At 37.8% G+C, this 21871-nt stretch overlaps 1 protein-coding gene across 3 annotated transcripts in view; it reads right to left on the reverse strand.

The window, feature by feature from the left end:
- LOC103607080 (dystrobrevin alpha-like) overlaps positions 1-21427 on the reverse strand; it is a 50902-nt gene extending 29475 nt beyond the window's left edge. Inside the window, exons 1-4 of one of the 3 annotated variants that reach the window (XM_008591631.1) lie at positions 21153-21427; positions 20093-20217; positions 15929-15937; positions 13729-13812 (exon numbers count right to left, since the gene is read on the reverse strand). In XM_008591631.1, the coding sequence (XP_008589853.1) occupies positions 13729-13812; positions 15929-15937; positions 20093-20139 (140 nt within the window). In that variant the 5' untranslated portion in view covers positions 20140-20217; positions 21153-21427. Of the gene's footprint in view, positions 1-3479; positions 3573-4141; positions 4895-13728; positions 13813-15928; positions 15938-20092; positions 20218-21152 lie in introns of those variants that run through there. The other 2 variants (XM_008591632.1, XM_008591630.1) reach the window with 2 other exon arrangements.
- Between the last annotated feature and the right edge of the window lie 444 nt (positions 21428-21871).

A 21871-nucleotide genomic window follows, 5' to 3' on the forward strand; every position in this document is an offset into this window, starting at 1 on the left:
TGGACTGGAGCCTTTAGTTTTCTTCCCTCCCTCCCTTACACTGGGGGCCTTTTCAGAGTTGAGAGAAATATGTTAGAAGCTTCTGAATGGTAAGTATCTAGGATGTAATTGTAGTTAGAGGTAGAAGTTCTGGGTTTGTTTCCAATCTTTTGCTCTGCCTGCTGCAGACCTTCCCTATAAACCACTGGCAAGCCCAGTACTTGGCAAGTTTTAAGGGAGGACAGGAAAAAACCCTCACTGTAGTACATTGTGAGACCACCTCCTCCCCCATTGGAGAAGGTGCTTAAAAGCCGTTAAGGCTTTTAAAACTTCACTGCATTAGGAAGGCAACAGAAATTCTCCCTTAAGCTGCCGTTTATCTGGCTTATCTGACATCAGAATCAGCAATGACACAAGTGTTTTTTTAAATTTAGCAGCAGACTATTTACAAATGAGTCAGTTTCCTATTGTGTTATGAAGTTCATATAGGTCAGATGACCCCCCCCCCCCCATAGAATTGATTAAGAGCATGTCTAAATAATGAGAAAAACAAAGCTTTTAATCGAGAAGGGCTATTAGGTGCCTGTTTGCAAAGCATGTAAAGAAGTGTGCACAGACAAGGAGGCAGAGGAATGTGGTAGAAAATAGATGGGATCCAGTGTCAGCAGACCTGTGTGCAAGCCCTTTCTAGCATGTGACCTTGGAGAAGTCATTAATGTCTCAGAGCTCAAATTTTCTTATCAGTGAAATGAAAATAATAATATCCAACCTTCTAGAGCTGTAAAGAGCAAATTAAATACTGTGTAGAGAAGAGCACTGATATTTTTGAAGTGCTTCATGAATGTAAAATTTATTATTTCTATTCTGGCTGTTGTGATGAGATAAAAGAGATTGAAGACTAAGTTTTTTTCCTTTTTGAAACTTACAATTAAAATGAGAACTTACAACTCATGGAACTAAATACATAAAAGATAACTTATTAACAATCACCATTCCTATTACTAGTATGTGCTCAATATTTGTTAGAAGGAAATAAAATAATAGAGTAGGATATGTAGTTTCAGTAAATAAGTATGTGGAGGACACAGTGTGGAGGAGTTATCCATAAAAGCTTTTTGCAGGGCGTGTGTCGAGGCAGGTTTTATAGGAGGCAATGTAGGATAGTGGTTATGAACTTGGATGGATAATGGTTAAAATCTCCGCTCCACTGTTTAATAGTAGTATGATTGTGGGAGAGTCAGATAAACTCTCTAAAATACCTTCACTTATCTATAAAATGGGGATGATTGTATTTACCTTACGAGTTTACTCAAGGACTATGAGAAATTATATACATAAAACTTTTAACACAGGGCTCAGCATGAGGCAAGTGCTTTAAAAATAGTAGTGATTATGATTATCACCATTATTACATATCGTGCCATAACTGAATAAAGCATTATAGCTATGATGATGATAAAGGAGGTGAGAGGTCACTACATTACTTATATAGTCATGATAAGTGTGAGGAATTGTTAGAATCTAATTAAACATAAAGGGAAAGGAAGGAAAAACAAGCAATTTGAAAGAGAAGTTGTAATTTTTTAAGGACAGAAAACAGCTATGAGAAACATGAAGGGCACAGCTATTAAAATGGAATCTGCTTCATCGATCAGTCCTAAATTCAGCTTTGTTTTCAAAATACAAATCATAGCTAGCTTTTATCAAGCAGATGTAAGGTGTCTCTGCTGAGACAGCTTTATGGTCTTAAGTGACCATCAAGTCAGTATGATTAATCACTGGAGTAGGAAAAACGGCTGGTAGTGACAAAGTCTGAGCTTTTTTTCCTTTGGAGATTTCTTTGTTATGACCTTAATTAAGAAAAGGTCAAAGAAGAGCAGTAGAAATAACTGGGGTGTGCTTAGAATAATGGTGGAAAGCCCTTTATGTATGATCACATCATCGCCTTATGATTGGATCTGTATTGATTGTATTCTTCTTGGAAGATTATCAATACAATTTTTTTTTTATAATTTAGTATTTATTTCTACTGTTTCAGCTACCACATAACATGGGGGTACTAACCTTCTTGGGAATGAGACTGAAACAATCTGCAGTTTTGAGAGACTGAGCTGTGAGAGAACAGATACTATTTAATCTAGAAGCTCAGAAAATTTGAACAAAAAGATAGGCCTATGTCAGCTGGACAGTGCATTTTCAGCTCCTTAAGGAGCAGGATGTAGGATAAAATTAAACTAGTGTGCTGGTTATATATTTTTAAAAATACAAATTAATAGTTATATATTATATGTTTATTACATATATAAAAAATTGCTAAATAGATAAATGTTCATTAGTTCATCAAACCTTAAAACATCTCATGTACTAAACTTGCAAAAATAGGTGTAAGGTGTCAGAAGCAGCAACAGGAAGAAACTCTGGAAACAGTTGAGGGAGGAAAGAGTTCTAGAAACAAAGTGGCTAATAACACAAGAGGTAGCCATAGCCATTACGTGCTTGAGGGAGGCCTTTGTGAAACAGTAGAGGAAAGGGGACCCACTATGCCTGAAGGAGTAAACCATTGTAACAGGAATTTAACCAACTGGCTCACTTAATAGTTGTAACTGCATAAAATCCATGGGTCCTTATTTCAGAGAAAATTGGAGTTGTTAAGCAAAACTGAAATATTTCCAAGGAATTGGTTGGCTAAATATGTTTGTAAAAAAACAGTAGCTAACTAGATTGAAACATATCTATGATAAATATATAGTCTGTCCTTTTACTTTCATTCAAATTGCAAATGCACATTTATTATTAAAATTAAGTAACTTTAACCAATGAAAGAAATCTCCTATGTCATCATTAAAATAGAGAAAATCTTTATAAGTGCCTTTATGCTAATACATAGAGCTATTTGAATTCCTGGATTTAATACATCTGAAAGTAGCTTTGCATATTCTGAAACTTGAAAGCAGGCTTTATCAGGATGGTTACTCAGAAACATTTGTAAGTAATAGAATTGATGAAAGACAATTTCTCCCACTGTTATTGTTAAAAAATGATTTCCATTTTATGATCCCATCACATCACCTTACTTCTTTTTTTTTTTTTTTTGGTTCTATCTTAAGTGAAATGAAGCACTGTTTTCCAAATCGGCAGAGACATCCATGCCCTTGGAATGAGACAAATTCTTGTACCACCATCCTGTGGTAATCTGACAGGACACATGTAGCACAGACCGAGGGGGACCAGAGTCCTGCATCCACCTGAATGCTCATATTTAGCATGGCATCCATTTGCACAGGTTTTCCCATTAGCTAAGATATAAACAGGGATATGAATTCTATGACACATTAATAGGACGTACCCAAACTAACATCACTAAAGACTTCTTACTTGAATCAGTTAAAAAGTGCCCAGTGACACCTTTGGCAGCCAGTGACTTTGTCCCTTGACTGCTTGTCACCAGCTCAGACTGTTCCCCTCTCTAAGGACAGTCAAGCAGCCAAATCCTCACTAACCATGATGGGTTGTTCCGGAGCATGTTGACATACAACCCGATGAGAACATGTTCATCAGCCAGCCTGTCTGCCACATTCAGGCTGTATTGTATCCTGAAACAGGGCAGGGGGAAAGAAAGGGTGTTGTTACGAGAGATGGGCAGAAATGAACAGAGAAGGTAGGAGTGAGGTTGTGGTAGGAAAGACATTTAGAAAACCAAGCAAACAAAGGAAGAGTATATGTGATGTTCTATGAAAAACACAAGCAAAATCCAAGCAATGAAATTCACAATTTCATTTCACTAACTTCAAAAATAAAGACTTCCATCTAGGTTAAATAACTTTTTAGAGAACAGATTTGCATTCTTTAACCACTAAGGCCAAGGAATTCATCTCTACATGAAACACATCAAAATGGGTTGCAAGCATAGATTAAGGATCCCTTTGGAAAATCAAATCTTCAACTTAGTCATTTCACAAAAAGAAAAGGAGATCAGGGAAAGTGAATAGCAACACAGATGTGTCTACTCGAAATAACTACTTGGCGCTGTTAATTGGTTATGGCAGAGCTGCTTTTACCAAATCAAAGATGTTCTTCCACACACAAAGCATTTGTGATAAAAGAAATCTCCGTTTTTAGTTTAGTTAATACAGGGTTCCAGTACACTCTGGCTTCAACTTACCCTTTGCCCTTCAGAAAAGCTGGAGCAGCCCTAGCCAGCAGTTTGTTCTGCTCTGCTTCACTGTCCTTGGGAGGAGAGCTAGTTAATAGGATGGGAAAGCCAAGAAGAGCGTAAACACAGCAATGCATTCAAGAACAGAAACTGGCAACAGAAGCTCCCAAGTCTAGATCCAAGCTCCATTTGGACAGATCTCTGATTATTTTGAAATGTTCAAGATGTTTTTAGATTTTCACAGAGTTCTAGGCATAGAAACCTGGCCTGAGAACCATAACTACAATTCTACAAGCTGCCATGATCCCAGATTTGACCTCTGCCATTCCCTTAACATATTGCATATGAGTAGACATAATGGAAATTCTTTCAACATCTATTATGGGCTATGATGTAAACAGTCCAATAGTGCACTAAGTCCTACCAGTCTTTAGATCCCACTCAAGAAGTTTACTTTGCTAGCCTTCCCTAAATTTTCCAACTGTCTGTGTTGAATAGACTTGAAAATTACCTAGAGATTGCTGTCATAATTACCTAGTTAGAGATTGCTGCTTCACTGCTCCAAGCACAAGTCACCTGATCTTAGCTGTGAAGCTACAAAGAAAACTTTCAGAGAAAGAGAAATATACCTTTGAGCCTTACGGACATATTCATATTTCTTGTGTCATAATAATGCATAACTAATGAATAGAGTCTCATCACTAAAGAAAATTCTTAACATTTTAGATCCATTATGAGAAATACTCTATTTACTAATGTCAATGATAGTTTTAAAGTTTCAAATAAAGTTTTATTAAAGTACAAATGTAAATATAAGTAATAATTAATTGAGTGTGGCCATGCCAAAGTCACTCAAGATGTACTGTGCTAAATAAGTATGCCTCATTAGGATATATGGTACTAATTTTTAGGATTACAATTGTCCCGGTAATGTGTTTAAAGAGAGCTTGCTTTTTTGTAGGTTAATTAAGAACTGGCCCTACACACTGGTGTACCTAAAACTATCCATTCTCTCATAGAAAATGTAAAACCAAACTGCTTTATTTAAATATCAAGTGTGTAACTACTGCGACTGAAATTATGAGGTTTTGCCACAAATTTCCAAGAAACTCTAAATCTACTATATATACATAACCAGCTCATATATATATATATACACACACACATATACATATATATATATAAAGGATGTCTTAAAATGTAGTTAATACCTTAAAAAACTAACTACAAGTTTTAAGGTTCTACTATGAAGCAGCACTCTTCCAGACCATGAAGTACAAAAAATAGAAATTTACAAATGAATATCACATTAGAATCATGCGCATTATAATTGGAATTCTTGTTTTATAATAGTATATACTGCAAGATTCTAAAACACTGAAGTTTCCAGTAAATTTATTATCAAATTTGATTTATAAAGCAAAGAGTAGAAATTCATGTTTGTTGAGTGTAGGACATTTCCACTCAGCTCTTTAGGAAGATATCTGTGACATAAAGTACTGCTGTACTTAAAAAGTACAACTGGACTCAAACAAAACTGACTTTAAAAATAAATTAGACAAACCTTCTCAGAGAATTTACTTTCCTGATGACCTTAATGATTTTTTCCCATCATATTGATCTTTACCTTCTAAGACAATGAAACCTGCCCATCAGGGCCAAATAACCACCTTAAGCTGTCATAGTTGGTGTTTTCTGTGGTGAACCATTATCCCACTAAAACAGCACTCCACACCTTGTGTACTGAGGCATATCTGCACATGTTCGTTATCCAGTAATCACAGTCTCCCTGCTGTCCAATATCCCCCCAACTTCTTTTTTATAGCTTAAGATATATCTATTACACAATTGATTTCAAATGATACAAAACCATTCCAAATGCTGTGTGAAATACCTAAAATTCTTCCCTCCAAACTAAACTATTTCCTTGCTTTGTTATTCTTCTTTGCTCTTTGAATCCCAGAAATTGTGGTGATATTTCCTTAAACCAAAAGCCTAATAATTACACTGATACATCTGCTGATGCTGAATATGCAGGATAAAAAGAAAGAACCAGTAGAGAGAAAAAACACAGGAAGGTCAACTATGAAGATGTGTTTGCCACCAATTTTTCTGGTGAAGTTTTACAGGAGAAAGAGGATATGTCAGTAAAAGCCCCAGCAGTGCCATTCTGCCACTCAGTCACTGAGCAAGCACAAGCATGGAGAAGCCTGGCTGATATCAGGGCCAGGTAGGGGCGGGTGGCAGGGATCAGGGAATTGGCTAGAGTTTCCTTTGATGGCCTTGTTCTTTCTTTTTCTCTAATTCTTTGGGCTCCTTCCCTCCTTCCTCTACTCCATTTGCCTGTCTCTCCTCTTTGCTTCTTTTTCTTCCTTCTCACTCCCAGGTCCCTTCATCCCTCAAAGGAATGAGCAGATATTCTGTGGGTACACATCTCCTTTCCCTTTATGGCCATTTTCTTTGCATTGATCTTTGTCAGTGTTGGTTTGAGGAAAGCATTTAAATCTTTTTATTTTCCTTGGGAAAACCAGTTCTTGGAAAATATGTGGGTATACATCATGCACATTTGTTAGATGTGTGGAAATAAACTATTTTGTTTTGGTACAGTGCCCAGTGCCAGGAGCATTTCTGATTTTTGATATTCACTGTTCCCATAGTTTCTGTACTTCTTAGAGCTAGCTGCAAATCCTTCTCCTTATCACTTGTTTCTGGGAAACCAAATATATGACCATGTATAGAGGAAGACAAGTGCACGAAGAAAACAAGAAGAAAAAAAGCCACTATTTCAAAATGATATGGATCAAGAACTTAAGAGAGTTTACCAGGAGGCAGGTTTCACTTAAAACTTGGGTCTTTAAAGTCTTTTTTTAAATGAAGTACCTTCTACCAGAATCGTTTCAGCAGCTCCCAAGGAACTTGAAGAAGGGAAGCAAAGTGATTTCTTTTTCTCCTGAGTTGTTGTGAAAATAGTGATGATATATTGTTTATTATGATCCCTCCAAAGCAGGGTATTCGCACAGTATTTTCTAGGATAATTTAGATTTTTAAACTGTCATTTTGTAGCTCAGCATTTTGCATGGAGAAGTGAAGTGATATTTCCAATTCATGGTGGGCTTTAGGATCAGGCACACTGAAACCTCCTTCCTTACCAAGGAATGAGAGCCTCCAGTATGGCGTGTGTCAGAATGCACTGATGTCTTTTACGTACCTCCAGCTCCACCTCCAAAAGCGTCTCCTTGCGTTCATGCCCTGTCCTCAAATCAAATGCATTCTTCCTTTTCACCTCCATAACTGGGGACTTCTTGGGGCTTCCTTTGACTATGGGTGATATATCTTTTCAAATCTAAGACTCAAGGAGAAGCAAGACTACCATCTCTAAGATCGTATGTATACATGTCTCGTTTTCTTGTCACCAGGCCCTTGCCAATGTATAAACACACCTCTTTGCACTCATGTTATTATTGCTGGAAACCTTGGAGGGTATGACATAGAAAATTTTGAAGTTTATGTGCTCTGCTGGAAGAAGAAAGGCAGGGAATATTCCTTTAGATTTTTTTCCCCCCTAAGAATTCTCTATTTTCTCACCAACTCCTTGTAAAATCCCTGGAAAATAGCATATATAAAGATAATTAGCCTTCTTCCAAAATTTTTCATACACACACACACACAAATACACAATGGGTTCTGGAAGGACAGAACAACTTCAAAATATTTCATAATTATTTTTTTAAATATCCCCTTAGTTTTGAAGGACAACTGATGCTGGTATTTTTACTTTAGTGGCAACATGTTGGGGTTTCCTAAGGTAACAAAATTACATACATCCCTGGATTTTTGCTTAAGCCTAAAATATGTTTTTAGAATCATTTTTACTTGTGTTGGGTTTCTATATTAGCCCTGATCAAAGTTTTTTTTTCTGTTTCTTTTATTGAACATGATATTAAAGGCCTGGATGTAGTGTCACAGAGCAAGGAATATTATATGAACAACCTATTTAATGTAAAATAATTATTTATACAAGGGTTAAAAGAAAAAATACTGAACCATGGCAAATTAAGAACAAATACTTTGATTTTTATTGATTCTTGAATAATTGGTAAACTTGGACCAATTTGGTGTGGTGTTTGGACTATGAAGAATGACTTGGAAAGTTGGCTCTCTTTTTAAATAACTATCAATTGAGAATAAAATTTTGCTTCTTACTATAATTTACATAGTCTAATAATAAGGCCATCAAACTAATTTTTAAAAAATTTATTTTATTTTATTTTGGTGGCTGGCCCATGTAGGGATCTGAGCCCTTGACCTTGGTGTTATAACACAGAGCTCTAACCAACTCGGCTAACTGGCCAACCCCATCAAACTAATTTAAATACAGAAAAATATTTTATTTTATTTTATTTTGGCGGCTGGTGCATGTAGGGATCTGAACCCTTGACCTTGGTGTTGTAACACAGAGCTCTAACCAACTCAGCTAACTGGCCAGCCCCATCAAACTAATTTAAATACAGAAAAATAAGAGTCCATAAATCTTTGAAACATTCTGCTTCCCTTTCCTTTTCTAGCTTCAGATAGCTGAGATCTGAAATATAAAATATTTGCTACATGCAAATTAACAAACAAGCATAAAAAAATAGGTTACTGTCTCAGTAGGAAAATTAGCTGCCATCAGTTCAGGCTGGCATGAAAGTTGAATCATTGTTAGTGAGTGCCGTGGAAGAAATAAGAACTCTTAGGCCATATTTGACTTACTACATTTGCTGTGTTGTCCTCCACATATCATCAAGCCATACCAACTGTATTTTTACCAAGAGAGCCTCTAGAAAAGTTTGCTGGGTGTGGGACATGCACAGACAACTAAAGCAAGACTAGTAACAGAATAAAGTTTATTAAAGTGGAGAAGAGAGGTGGCTTGGTTTTAGTTACGCACTAATATTTTAGTGTAGGAAATTGTCAGAGTTGAGTGTGAAGACCGACTTAACTGAAGTTTGAAAACAGTCTAGCATATCAGTGGAGCTCTGGGGCTACATGAAGAAAGGAATTATCCGCAGAGAGTGATTATTTCAAATTTCATGAAATGTCACACAGCATGCCCAGAAAATGTGAAAAGAGAAGGAAATCTTCAGGGTGGTGCCAGATGCTAATTTATAAATTTATTCTTATGCTTGAAAACAGATAGGTTTTAATCTTAAAGAAAATTAATCACGAAGAAAACTTTGATTTTTCAGAAACAAAGGCTGAATTCAGTATGTTAATTTTATTTCTAGTCATTTTTGATTACCAAATCACAAATTCTTAAAATTCAGTTTGAACATTTTTTTTTTCCTTTTTGTCTTTTTTCGTGACCGGCAACGGATCGCAACCCTCAGTGTCACGCCCGTACCGGACCGGGACCGGCAACGGGATCGCAACCCTCGGTGTTGCGCCCGCACCTCGCTCAGCCAGTGAGCGGCCGGTCTGTATGTGGGATCCGAACCCTCAGCGGGAGCGCCACCGCGCTCCCAAGCGGCGCACTGTAGCAGTGCGCCACCGGGCCGGCCCCAGTTTGAACATTTTAAGTCAGATTAAAAGCCTGGGTTGTTAGGTAAAAAATCTTTGGGTAAGAAAATGTGTTTGAAAAAACTGCAAAAGACACAGTGAATTATTCTTTCTTTGGTTGAAAACCCAAACCAATCAACCAGCTAACCAACGAGTCAACCAAGAAAAATAACTCTCAAATTCTGCTCCACTAGGAAGAATCAGGATTTGAGAAGCACGTGGGATGGGTGGTGTACCCTCCCAAAAGGTACTATAGCACCGAATACAGTCTCAGTAATTAACTGCTTGCCATTGTGACAAACCAGAGAACAGCTTATTAGATTGTGTTCAGCACACTATATGAATTATAGGCAATTTTCTAATATTTGGGAGAGTGATAAACTTTGGCTAGATGCTATAAATAGTAGCCAAAGTGATTCGTTTGTGAGTGGTTAGAGGTTGCAACTACAAAAGTACTCGTGAAAACTTTAAGCAGTGTTTCTAATATTGGAGGTCAAAGAAAATAGCCATTCAAACTTTCAGAGTGTCCTTATATGGCTAATGAAGAAGATTGGGCCATAATTAGAGAAGTTTACATTACATAGGAAAGAACTAATTAACTCTCTCACATAAACTAAAGAAGGATTTTGGCAAGGCAAGATTTTACAAAGGAGGTATGATGCCAACAAAGAAAGCAGATCTTAAGAGGCACAGTGCTATGGTCAGTAAAGGGGAGAAAGGGCCTTTTGGGCCTGGCTTTGTGGTCAGTCCTTGCAATATTTTCAATCTTTGCAATAATGATACACTATCTTTCACAAGCTTAGATGATATTGCTGGTCCACCATATATAGCCCTTGGAGCTCTGATTCTAGAGGTGATGATAGCTATCCATTGACCCAATCCTTCTTTCCTATAAATTTATAAGAAAACAGTCTGGGTTCAGGAATACAGTTTATGATCAAGAAAATGAGTAAGGCCAATTGGTTCATCAATTATGTTATTTGACCCACATCCTACCTAACTGCTAACCAGCATGAGTCTACACATGCACATGTGTGCACATACACACAGACACACACACACAGACACACACACACGAAGACTTCAAAGGACTAAGGGATGGTGCCTTTGGGAATCTGTTCTTTTCTTTTAAGTAAGGGAAAAGTGAACCAAGTATATAACTCAAAAAGGATACCAGAACATGGGCTGTGACAGATGGTGGTGGGAACCAGAAGTTACTCTGGGTGAGGATTACTGGGATGTCAAAAGGCCTTTCAAAGATCAAAGTGGTATGCTTGTAAAGGACCCCAGGTGAGCAGTGCCAGGAGTTTGTAGTGAGAATTCTGGAGTGACGATTTCAATTCATCATCACTTTGCTTTATCTTTCTAAGGTCTGTCACGATAAAAAAAGACTAAAAATTCAGGCTAAATAAAATATCTGTATGGCAAACTTCCCTACTTGTTTAATGCTGCCCTAATACTGACCAGTGCTATACTTGGCTTGCTTAGGTTTTATGTGATTTTAAAAGGGGTAGTTGGGGTGGTGTAGGGGTGAAGGCAGAGCTCTAGGTCATATTTATTTGGTTCTATTCCGTTTATAGAAAGAATAAGACCTTTAGCATATGCCTACATGTGGCATGATGGAGTTTCTTCAACCTTAATGTACTGACATAGTTAAGATATCAAAAGTGGATCACCATCAGCATTATCAGAAATTAAGCGCTGATAAGAAACTGGTTTTGAAATTGCTACTTTAGCAGGAATCAGACTGCCCTTGCTGAGGGGAAAATTGGCCCAGGCCCAGTGGAATAGAAAGGTGTAAGTTCTCAAGTCTAGCTGGAATAAGGTCCAGCCATATGGCCTTGTTGTTTGTAGCCTTGCCCAGTTAGTGCTAATGATCATTCCAAGAGGCTCCTAAATTCAAGAGTGTTAGAAATTACCATTTGGGGTCTTACAAATTGTACCAAAGTAGAGGTTCGTCCAAACAAGATCCAGCTTGGTACTCTTCACATATATGCATTTCATATAGACTGGTGGGAGGCTGGGAAATCAATAAAATAAGTGGGAAAGAGAGAAAGAGCTGAGAAGTGTGGCTCAAGTTGCAAACTCTCAACAGAATCTCATTAAACCCCAGAAGACCTCTGTCTCCGCTAAGACATACTACAAGAGGATTTTAGTGCCGGAGTAGAATGACTAGCAGTCTAGCTATGGAACTACCACTACAATTAGTGATTCAGAGCTGGGATACTGACCGTGAGCCGTGGTCAAGCTGATGTGCATACAGCCTTATGAGTGAGTGCTCTTCAGCCACCGGGCTGGATGCACTTATCCCCTCAGGTAACCTGAGGGATTCAAACAATGAGACCTCATTAAAGCCTCCCATGGACAGAGCAAGGCCCACTCAGAGAGGAATGACATCCATTGTACACAGCTTTATTGAACAGCACCCTTAAAACAGAAACCGGAGGCCAATCTCCATGGTGATTGGAAGAACCGCAAACTTCAAACAACATGTCTGTAGATTACAGGGAACATTCCAAAAGGACTGAAAATGTGAAAAAAAGGGAAATGATCATATTTTGGGTTAATGGGTTCCATGCACCCTGGAGGAACCAGAACAACTCAAATTATTATGGGAATATTTTAGGGTAGAGGAAGTCATGTTATCCATCTAGACGCAGCCACCATAAGCACCGTCAGAGCTGAAATGATATAAAATGACCTTCAGTAAGGATGGGGTCTACCTCTCCTTGACATTTGCAGAATGCAGAGCTTCCTAATAAAAGCAAATCTTTCTAAATATCATATCAGGTCTTCTCTAGATAGATGCACAGGCCCATGTCTCCTACAGACTTTATAGTTTATGATTTTGTTTTAGTAAAGATGGTTGAATTTGCTGGTGGTCCTGAAAAGGATGCTAAAAGGAAGTTGCTGAGGGCCTAAACCATGTAATTTCACTGTGGATGTTCTGCAGTACAACTGCCTCCTCATCTCCAATTGTTACAGACTTAAATTACATGTTAGAAACACTATGTACTGCCACATTCTGTTTATTCTGCTAATTACAATTAGGGGGAACACCTTCAGCTGTGGTTCCTTTTGATGGGCAAATACAGGAACTCAGGGAAAAAAATCAGCAGTGTTCTGAGCCTCACTGTCTTCAAACACTCACTACGATGTATCAGGGTATTACAATAAAACTGGCACCTTATAAATGTTTTCAGGGAAAAAAATGGATTATGTGCATTTTGTGAAATACGAGGCTGTATTTTTTTTTCCTGCCAAAAGCCATTTGAAATTTTATGTCTGATTACTCACTCCAATTTTCCTTACCTTTGTTTCTGCTTTCCTGTGAGCCTGCTCCATGTGTTTATAAATAATTCTGTGGTGCTTCCATCATGATATTCGTGATACTTATCAAATGACTCAGAGCACCTCTGGACCCATGCATATTTCTAATGCTAACTCTTAGAGAAGTATTTGTTTCTCCTGTTCTTTGCTTACATGGTAGTGGACATTGCATAAAAAGATGAGACACACATCCACTTCTTGAAAAAGGTCCTGTTATTATCCATGGAATTACTTAAATGGAAACCACATTTCCAAGTTTGGTCTTCAGCCTCTAGCCTCAGGAACTCCAGAGTTCAACAAGAAGAGGACTCTTTTACTTCTGGAGCTTTAAATAATGATATGTTTCAGAATCTATACAATAACACATCATTGCATCTTGAAATTCCAACTCCTTCGCTTCAGCAGACCACTCCAAGTGCTTCGAAAGTGACTTTCTCAATGAGATAAAATGCATGTTTCAGTAGTAGAATTGAAACATACCCAACATTCTTAGTGTGCGTAGATTATAAATATAGGTTTCCAGAAGTGACATTTACCCCAAAAGCCACTCCAGTGCTCTTTAAATGCATCCAAATGAATGAAATGGAAAACTTGTGATGAATATTTATAAACTAGTTTCCAATAATAATCTTCTGTACTTGGCTTACACTAGAATGTTTTTCTTGCCACAGAATCAAGGCTCATTACCAAAAAGAGAGGGATTATTTTATAAAAGGATTGGAACTTACCTCCTGGTAATAAAAGGACTTCCTGAGGAGGGAACAGAGTGGGAGAACAGGGTGTCGTTCATGCTGGTTACAGGTCTGGGAGGCCTAAAACAAAGTACAGTGTGTACAGAAAGTTAAAACACATAGAAGTCACAAATTAGAAACCATCTACTATCCCTCAAGGAAAGAAGATGGGAAGATCATAGTTCTATTTTGCCTAAGATCGACATGAAATTTTACCTTTTTAAATTAAATTCTTTAAGTGTTTTAAAGTTACATTTTCTTGAGAATATAGACTCTTAGTTAAACATTGGGAGGAAGATCTCTGGACACCACAGCAATGTTTGTCCATGGGCTTTGAGCCTTGGCATTTTGAGTCACATTTTCCAGTAGAGCCAGGACTTTGAAGAAGGCAGTAGCTTTGCTTCCACTGCCTTCTAAAGGGAGAAGCTCTGAATACATGATTATCAGAATCTACATCTTCTTGGAAAGAAGAGGATTCCTGAGGCTCTGGAAACTTCCTTCTCTGTTCTCCACAATGAAGGCCCTCTAAAAAGTGCCTGATCTGGAAGGACACAGGCTGCAAAGTCATGTCATGCCTTATTTGCTTTGTTCTAAGTAAAGATGCAATTAAGCACCACTAGGATTTGCTGATACTTGGGTGATGCACCTATAACAGGGTATATGGCGTGTGGCATCCCATAAACTTCACTGTTTTTCTCATGATGAGAGAAAGAAAATAGGATCCACTATTCCTCAGAATTGTCCATAGTCCTAAATACCAACTCCATTGGGTCTGTCCTCATCTGTATTATTTTAATTTGACTCTGTCACTCCTTCCTTATCATGAATGTCTTAGTTCAGGTAAAAATATCAAGTGGAAATCCCTATCTCATTTCCAAGCAATTTTCAGTCTTACTTTAGGTTCAATGTAAGATACTGAATATTAAGATGAGATGGGATTTAGAGTTCAGAAGATGGAGAATGAGGAAGGGAATCATTCTTAGTCAGAGGAAATTTAGGTTTCACTATGATTCTATACTTGCATTTGACAGTACAGAATTTTTTTAAAGGTGAGACATTAATTACAGTAGCCTACAGAATCCATTTGTGTAGGATTAAGGGCCAAATTTGTAAATGGTTTAATTTTTAAGGGAACCAGAATTAATTTTTGATTCTATAATGAGAAGATTCTCGGGAAAAGGTGGACTTGTAAATCCCAGTGTATTTATTGGAATGTACATGATGCTTGTGGGTTTTAAAATGTCAGAAGTATAAGCAGAAATTCATCAAATGTTTTTTTCTGGTGCCGGATGCTAAACTGTATTAAAAGATTTTGTAAGACACATTATTGCTGGATGAGGTCAAAAGAGCAGGTTCACTATTTTATCTACACTAAACATATTACCTGAAGTTCCGAAAAGAGTCTTGGTGTTTTGCATTACTTAACTAGGATGTGTCTTTGTACACGTGAGCAACATGAGGCTAGCACTTTCACTTTACAAGAAAAATACTACTTTTATAAAAATGTCCTCTGTGAATTATGAAAAGTTAGTTACATCAGATTTTAAAACAGTAAACAGGATGAAACATTATTGTAGCTTTGCAAAAAACTGAGAAACAATCAACTTGGCCCACATTTCTGGCTTTCTTTTGTCTTTGTTTTTTTAACTTCCCCATCTTGCTCTATCTCTAGGAAATGAGAAAACAAGTGGATGTGCAATGCTTTTTAACTAGCTTGGTAAATTTACTCTCTTGAACCTAGTCACTGCAAAACTGAAATTGAGATTTCTCAGTAAATGGCTTCATGTTAAAGGGTCTTCATCAAAATGATGAACTTGGGATACAGAATGGCTGACCTTGGCACCAAATGGTGGCTATCAGAGGGACTGAAGTTCTTATTTCCTCCATAATCAGATGGCAAGTTACTTTATCTAATACATAGGTCACATTGGGAATTTTATACATATTAACTCTTATGAAAAAGAAAAAGCTCCACAAGATGAACTAAATCACAGGGGCCTAGTGCCAAGTTTTCTTTCTGGACAAGATCTTGGCAGAGGATGTTTTTATAATTGGCATCCTTCTTATAAAATAGAAGTGTTCAGCTCAAGGTAGAATTAATTTTAAACTAGCCTCGTGTGGCTCACTTGTTTTGTGTCTTATAATAACTTGTAATTATAAGTCTTTTTGAGTATATTGGAGACTATAGACTACTTACCAAGTATCACTTTTGGAAGCAAAAAATTGAATAGAATAGAGATTGTTAATCATGGTAACATTTACAAGCAATACAATAGCTAAGAACAAATGCCAAAATACCAAAGTGCCACTACCTGCTTGTTTATATTTGAGGAATTATTCATGATTGGTAGCACCTCCTTACTGTATGTGTACAAAATCCCATGGCCATAGTAGAAGAATGGCATTTCTTGTGTCACATGGTTCATTTCCATATGGAGATGTGTATGTGTGAGAGAGTAGAACCACAATCTGTTTAAAAATTCCATTGATAAACGTATCTGAGGTTACTTGTAAAATGTTTAGTTATTCAGTCAGATTGTGCCATATTTTTGACATTTTTTTACATACAAAAATCGGAACTAAAGATTTAAATAAGCAATGAAAATACTTTCTAATTCATTTATTTTGTATTGACCAGGTATGAGCCATGTATTTTTTTGTTTCAATTTATATCTATATCTTATAATGACTTTCTACTGCTTAAGATGATACAGTACATATTAGAGGACTAGTATCAATTTTTAATGCAACCACAAAACAGCAAGATGTGTGCATTCAAGAAGATCGTATAATGTTCAACATCAAATTCCATATCCATGGGCTTCATAACATTATACATATTTCAGCATTGCATAAGGATCCGCAGTTATCCTTCACTTAAACATTTGCATCATGTTCTTTATCTTTCCTGAATAGTCTTAGAAAAATTTGCACTAATTTTAAAATTAACACACTTTTTCACAGTAACAAAGAAAAAATGCTTTATTTTCAGTCAATGCTATAATTCCGCATGTCCCAACCCCCAGGCCACCAGCACATGACAGAGTCCGCCCATCAGTATCTCCAGTGCTCACACCCCACTCACAGCGCCCTGTGTCTGTGAGTTTTTCCATGTGTGTGAATGATATGGGTTGGGACAGTTTCGTGAACCTACATGAACACGTATCCCAAGCATGATAAAGATGTGGTTTGTGCCACAATCGATTAGTAAAGTATTTGGAAAAGCACAGGGAAAATTTGGAGAGGGTGTGAGGATGGCAGAAACAGAGCCATGCTAGAAAACGTATCACCATGGTCAGGTACGGTTCTAAGGAACCTACTTCTAGGATGGTCTTTGCTAAAGATTCAACAACGAAGTTTCTTACCACACATATTTTTGCTCTATGGTAATATTCCTTCTGCTTACGACCTTTATGCTTTAAGCCACATTTGGGAGTAACAAGTTAAAGGAATTAAGCGGGGGTGAGAGTACTGGTGTGTTTTACTTCTTCCTGGAATGTTCATTTACGTATTTCTACTGCACAGCACCATACAGAAGTGGTGGAATGGCTTATGATCAAAGGACCTGCTATGGAATGTCATATATTTTTGTCAAACTTATCAAAATTATATAAATTTGGAAGAAGGGTGAATGTTCATTAATTCCACATATATATTCATTATAGCAGATTAAGAGGGTATTCTTTCTAAAGATTAAAGCATAATACCATTCATTTATTTTGTCATTTAAATTGTCTTTATGTATGTGCCTATGATAATTTAAAATAGCTAAATGAGCAGCATATTTAAAAGTAGAAGTATTAGTATATCCTCACCAAAAAAAAAAAAAAAAAAAACATGGAAATAGCTTTTGAATGAAGAAATAAATACAGAAAAACATTTCTATAGCTAAAAATAGAAAACACTAGTCTGTTCTAATACACACTTGACATGATGCATACAGAATTTCTTGTATATTATTTCAAAGATAACAATTAAATATTTTGCACAATTTCCATTTTACAATTAAGACATTAACTATGGAAAATAAATTATAAGTATATATTAAAATATGTTACATATTATCTCCCTGGAGTATAGATCAGTATTTTGATTCAGGACTCACTTGAGAATCTGGTTAAATATATGGAAATATTCTCAAAAAGGCACATTTTGTATACAGAATTTTAAGGGAATCCTGAAATCTCTCTATGAGACCCAAATTAAGAACCTATTGTGTAGATATGGCCCTCAGTTAACTCAGTGAACATGTCAGATCATATTGCCTCTATAAGTTAAAATTTAAAAAGTATTTACTCATTAGCCAATTAAATAACTCACCTGCACACACACACACACACACACACGCACGCACACGCACAACAATCTTGAGCACCCCCTGTGAACGAGACCCTGGGTTAGGTAATCCCCTGTGTGACTCGCTGTGAACCTCGACTTCACAGTGCCTCACTTCCTACTTATTTCTAGAAGTGGGCAGAAGCAGCAGCCCCCTGCCATCCCACTGCAAAGCTCTAAGAGCCAGGCCATTCACACCCACACTCTATCTTCATCATGCCAGCAGCGCAGATCAAGGGCTGCTCCCTCGGGTGAAATGTCTAGTGGGGCTGGTAGAAAGTGACTCCTGGCAGAGCTGCGAGAACACAGGCTTGCCCTCGCTTTCATTCGTTAGCAACCTAGTGATTGTCTCTAATTGGCAATGGGAGAGAAAGTACAGACCTTAACAAGAACAGCTCCCAGGAGGCAGATTTCTGCAAGTGGTTGGCCCTTTGAGACACTCCCCAGGTTTATTTTAAGGCTTATTTTTAGGAGCATAATTTCCCAAAATAAGTTAACCACGTTCTACAGAATTAGTTTACATTAGTTTTTGGATGCTTAGCCCATGCCAGCATGTAAGCTGAGAAGCAGGAGCCTCCAGACTGTGTATTGCTGGGGTCAGTGATCGCTTAAAGCACACTCAGGAGCAAACAAAACAAGTCCCCACAGTATTTATACAAAGCTCATAGACATGATGCAACAAATCATTTAATTGTATTTGCTTAGGTCCATCAGAGGAAAGAATTACTTCTTTCATAATGGTCTCCTATCCACCACAGTGCCTCTTAGGGATCATATTCTGAACTGCCTGAAGCATGAACTTTGCATTGATGAATTCCTAGTATTGGTGGGTCTGTCAGCCCACCTCTTAATGCCAACGTGCAAACCTAGGCCCAAGGTGTAGTAGGTCCCACTAAGCTGTGAAAAACAAAAAGTAGCTCAAGGAGGGAACCATTTATTCTGGAGGCTTTCAGAGGCACCTGTGACTACATAACTCCTAATTGTGCATAGCAGCAGGTAACGAGCTTTTCTTCTTTTGAGCCCGTTAGCGCCAAAGAAAACATACTGTCTTCTATATAATCCCCCCCTAATATCTTGGCCACCCAGGCCTGAGAGAGGATCAAGGACATGAAACTTCTGGGATGGGACAGGAATGAATGGTATCACTATTCACTGGCCCAATCTCCTCTGCCCACCAAACTCACACATAATTCAGAGAAAAACATTTTTTGAGATATTCTTTTTTTTTTTTGTCTTTTTGTCTTTTTTTTCCGTGTCCGGCAACGGATCGCAACCCTCAGTGTTGCCCCCGTACCGGACCAGGGACCGGCAACGGGATTGCAAACCTCGGTGTTGCTCCTGCCCCTCGCTCAGCCAGTGAGCGGGAGCCGGTCTGTATGTAGGATCCGAACCCTGGGGCGGGAGCGCTGCCGCGCTTCCCAAGCGGCGCACTATCCAGTGCGCCACCGGGCCGGCCCTTTTTTGAGATATTCTGATGAATTTTCCCACCAATATCCCTCTTCAACCTTCCCCTGCACAGGGCATGATTCTTCTAAAGTTATGTAGCTTAGTATAAAAAAAAAACAAAAGAAAACAAAACAAAAGCAACTTGTAGGTTTGCTGGCATCTTTAGGATGACCAGCTCTACAGAAATGAAACAAAGGGCTTTTGTATTTGGGACTCAAAGCACATATGATGCTAAGATATAATATGCTTTAATATTTTTTAACATGGTAAATTAACTTAAAATTGTTAACTTAAAATTGTATAAAGTCCACTAGATCTGTACTTATAACTAAGTTTTTGAATATTTCCCACCTGTAGGTGAATTACATTAATGTTGCCTACTTTACTTGTATAGCTGAGGAGAAGTACTGTATACCTTGACAAGAAAAAAAATTGTAATGGCATTACTTTGACTCTTTTTTGAAAAAACTAAATTTTAAAACTTATTCCTTGACAACTGATAGAAAATTGCCTTTGTGTGGATTCAGGCATGCGTCAGTGGAGACAGATGTCTCTTAATCTAGAGAGCAGAGATACTCACACGATGTGAGCCAAGTTCAGCGGCTTCTCAGGCTGATCTGGGAACATGGGGTGCAAAGGTTCCCGGCTGGAAGCACAGCTCAGGGACTTGCTTAATGCATTAGTTAGCTTCTTAGCAGGTGATTTCTGGAAAGAAGAAGAAAGGCAGAAGTGCTAACAACTAACATTTATATAACATTCTAACAAATGCTTTGCTTTTCATAATAGACATTTACTCATTCATTCAAGAAATCATTTTTGAGCACCTACTCCAAGTCAGGAAGTTTCCTTCCTGCTGGGACTAGAGTGCTGGAACAAGCTACCAGGGCACCCACATCCTGCTGCTTAGTGTCAATACATGCTGTGGTAAATGCAAGCAGTCACTGTGCACAGCATTCCTGAGCTGGGACTTAATGGGCCAGCAGGAGGACTAGGAAGGTAATTCAAGACAGATATTCTGAAGACCTTTTTTTTTTAAAAAAAATAACAATAAGTTACTCTTTAAGTAAAGACTACCAGTTGAACTGAAATGTATTAAAATATAGAAAAATTCATAAAGAGTTTGCATTTTCTTGGAATGGAACTACCTCAAGAGGGGCTGACAGCATATTTCACAAAACCAAGGCATACATAGAGCAATACCTGAACAGACACACAAGAGCAATGTTGTTGGAACCCATCTTTGAGTTTCACTGAGATAGAGGGCAGCAAACGCAAACCATGTGAACAGCAAGCACCCTGAGAAAGTCAAATTCCTCCCACAGACCCAGTGCCACATGCTCCTGAGAATACATCTATCTATCATACGGACACTCACAGGTGTCTTTACCAAGTTGGTCACTCATGCTATTCATGAAAAGATGATTTGCTAATATAACCACAATCTCCCCTCCTTACCCTCTGCAAAAAAGCGAAATGGAACAGTATTATTAAACCCACACTCTCCTACTTCTTTCCTTAATATTCCACTCATGCACTTAAAAGAACTCCAGGATCTAAGGAAAATGAAACTAACAATAAGTTTTAAGCAATTTCCACAAAAAACAAAACAAAATAAAACTTAGGAAAAAACCTTAACTTACTGTGAAAGTAAGATTATGTTCCAGAAGGTGCTTGCTGTTCAGTTATTTAAATCAGCACTAAATTATCTATATTCCTAGAGGTAACATAGTTTGACTCTAAATTTAAATCTCAGGAAGCTACCCTGGGTTCTGATAGAATACGTAAGAATTCCAGGAAGATGGGAGATGAGAGCAAAGGGGGAGGAAGGAGTGTTAGACCTGGAGAGAAGGTAAGTTTGCTTCTTAATTCCGTCACCATCCTTGATATTCCCTTTCATTCTGGGTGACACTCACACATCCAGTCGTAAGTATTGCCTGGACCTGGCCTTACCCATGACGTGTACTCTTTCATTTGGTGCTGGTTGCTATGGGAACCACCAGCATGTCCCCTCCAGAAGCAGTCCTGACAGAGCTGGTAATTGTGACACTGTTGGCATCGGTAGCGAAATCCCATCATACTCTCGCTGTGGCAGTAGGAACACTCAACCGGATGGAAGACTAAAGGGGAAGTAAACGAAGAAAAAAACAAGAAAACAAAAGTATGAATCAGAATAAGGAAGAACACAGCCTAACTAGAGTTGCATTTTTTTTTTTTTTTTGCTGTGTGCCATGATTTCAGGAGATTGCCAATTTTGTCTTAGAGAAGCACTTCGTTTATTCCTGGAATCTTACCACTCTTGTCAAGCAGGTGTGTGAGGTGGAAGAAATGAAAAGGGATGGAGAATTGGTGTTCTTTTAAC

The sequence above is a fragment of the Galeopterus variegatus genome, unplaced genomic scaffold (genome assembly GCF_000696425.1).
Source record: "Galeopterus variegatus unplaced genomic scaffold, G_variegatus-3.0.2 Scaffold7092, whole genome shotgun sequence".
In the NCBI taxonomy this organism is placed as follows: domain Eukaryota; kingdom Metazoa; phylum Chordata; class Mammalia; order Dermoptera; family Cynocephalidae; genus Galeopterus; species Galeopterus variegatus.